We start from the raw sequence: 2,647 nt of genomic DNA, 5'->3' as shown, positions 1-2,647 counted from the left end.
AGCTCCGTGCCACTGGCAGCACGGCATTCCTCACTAGATCCCAGAGAGGTGCTGCTTATTGCGGCTTTTCTGCAGAGGAGATTATTCCGAATAACAGTTGTTTTCTCACTCCCTTGTTACTCCTGACTGTGCAGTATTTATTCCAAATTAACGTAACTCGTTCTGGAAGCAGATTAAGCTAATTTGAAGTAATGGACAGTTACTACAAAACATCTGCCCATACAGAAATTTAGTCAAGACTAGCTAATCTGTTTTCAATTAATCTAATTAATTTCCCAGTAGAGACAACTCTAGTAGTAATGACTCTGTCACTGAATATGTATCGATGTGCTGTTTCTTTGAAGTTGATATATATCGCTTTCCTAAGAAAGACTGCAGTTATTAGCTGCTTGTGCCTAACGTGTGACTGTTGTGCAAACACACACGAGGGCACCGTCCTTTCCCTGAACAGGTTACAGGGTGCAAATCCTACCAAAGAAACAAGATCAATTTAAGAAAAGGTGAATTCAGACTGATAATTCGGGAACCGCTTTCGGAAGGCAGAGGAACACTATGGGCAGCTCTGCCAAGGACGGAAGCAGGAGTACTTGGTATGCTTCCACGCCAGACGGCTGTGTCAAATTCAGCGATACGGGCGTCCTACTTAACACGTTGTTTATAGACTGACAGTGAGGCAAGAAATGAATACATTTGATACTTCCCACCTCATTCTTTTCTTTTATTTTATGTCTTATATTGTTTAGTAACTGAAAATAAACAAAGGACAATCAGCCCCAAGAAGCAGCTTGTAGTACCCCAGTAAGAGGCATGCCAAGCTGCCACAGCGCAGCGGAGACGTAGAGGTTTCCCCTGCAATCATCTTCACGAGGACTGACCTCGTTTGCATCGTTTCCGTAGGAAACTGGCACTTAATTGGACTTTCTAGTGTCAGACTTGTCCCCGCTTCCTTCTCCATCAAAAGACAAACGGAGCCTCGACATCCACGCTTGGAAGAGGGGGGACGGCTGCAGAGGAGTGACGCGTCCCAACGGGATTGCGAGGGGGGCACGAGAGCCGCGGCTCTGCTCACCGAGCCCTGCCTGTGTGCGAGGGGCTGCGGGGAGAGGGGGCACGACCACAGCTTGTCCGGCAGGCAAAAGGAGAGCGGGGAGAGCCAAAAGAAACTCTGCGTATTAGCCCGTCCCGGCCCCGTCAGTACACGCGTACACAGCTGACAGGCACACACAGGCAGCAGCGAAACACAGACAAGCCGGATGCTCACCAGCGTGAAGGGGGTGTTCAAAACGGTGATCATCACGTCGGCAACCGCCAGGTTGACGATGAAGAGGCTGGTGGCGGAGTGCATCCTTTTGTTCTTGATCACCACGTGGCACACCAGGATGTTGCCGAAGAGCGAGATGCAGATGATCACGGAGTAGGCTACTATCAGCAGCGCCTTCACCGTCCGGCTCTGGGACTCGCCCTCATACTTGGTCCCACTGCCAAAGTCCCCGAGGTCCTCCAGGTCCAAATCACTGTGGAAGAAGGATTGGTTAGGGAAGCCGTACAGTGCAGAGAAGAAGTTGGTCGTGTTGGGATTCTCGGCTCTCCAGAAGGGCTTGGAGATGTACTGCAAAGGGAACCACGTGTGCCTGCTCATGGCTTGGGAAGCACTGTTCCGGCGCTGCCCGTGTCCCCGGGCAGGCTGCACGTTCCTCTCTGCCCTCCTTCCTGGCAGCTCAGCTGCTAAAGCCAGCGGTTGCAGGAGGGAGCACACACACGTGCATTTTAAAAATCCGCGCCGTGGCTGCAAACTACATAAAAGAGTCGATAAATGAGCCCTTCTTCCCGTGCTGACTGCACGTGAGCTTTGCTCCAGAGATTTTCCAGCTGCTGTCCTTCAGTCCCATACGTCCTACACAAAGAGGCTGATTCGGGTGCTGAAATACCAGGGATCCCCAAACGCTTTCTCTCTGCACCTAGGAAGAAATCCTAGTGAATATTCCCTTCTGGGCACCGTTTGGCTGCTCTCCCGCAACTTCTCCTTGGAAATCTGCTTTATTGGTTTTCCACATAGTCCATCATCCGCCAAATCTCTGCTTCCCCAGAGTTTTCAGAGCTTGTCAGAATCAAAAAAGCAAGGGCTGCTTTTCCCTTTTCTTTCCATCCTCAGAGCACCCCTGAGCTTTCCGCTGAAGCAGCCTTGCTGGGAGGCTGAGCGGGCGCTGCTCTCCCTGTGCTGTATGCAGCCTGCCAGACAACACACGGCACAGCGAACGGCCGACAGTCCAGCTCTTCCTCACGCATCCTGAGGTGTATTGCAACCCCGCTCCCAGACGACGGGAGAGTCTGACGTGCGGATCTAGCAGAGCAGCGGAGTACAGAGAGTGCATGTGCCCTGATCCTCCCTGTCTCCTCCCTCCTCCGCCTCCTCCTCCTCCTCTCTGGGTACCCAGCACAACAGCTACGTGGGGTGAAGCATCTTTCCTAATTGCAGCATCTTTCACTCCCTCCCTCCCTCCCCGAGCTCGTGCAGGCAGAGAACACCCGAGGATTTCTGCCTCCAGAGAGCTCCCGGCTTTGTGCCCGACAGCATCCCCTTCTCGCTCCCCCGGGGCGTGGAGGACAGCGTAAAACATGAAACGCAACCTGAGAACGAGAACAGAAG

General features: G+C 52.6%; 1 protein-coding gene across 1 annotated transcript in view; it reads right to left on the bottom strand.

The window, feature by feature from the left end:
* LOC104622620 (probable G-protein coupled receptor 83) overlaps positions 1-1,643 on the bottom strand; it is a 6,132-nt gene extending 4,489 nt beyond the window's left edge. The window contains exon 1 of the mRNA XM_010289460.1: positions 1,262-1,643. Within this exon, the coding sequence (XP_010287762.1) occupies positions 1,262-1,639 (378 nt within the window). The 5' untranslated portion in view covers positions 1,640-1,643. The remainder of the gene's footprint in view (positions 1-1,261) is intronic.
* Between the last annotated feature and the right edge of the window lie 1,004 nt (positions 1,644-2,647).

Source organism: Phaethon lepturus, unplaced genomic scaffold, assembly GCF_000687285.1.
Source record: "Phaethon lepturus isolate BGI_N335 unplaced genomic scaffold, ASM68728v1 scaffold10276, whole genome shotgun sequence".
Lineage (NCBI taxonomy): Eukaryota > Metazoa > Chordata > Aves > Phaethontiformes > Phaethontidae > Phaethon > Phaethon lepturus.
The sequence above is the reverse complement of the archived record's forward strand: the minus strand, read 5'-3'. Positions and strand labels throughout refer to the sequence as shown.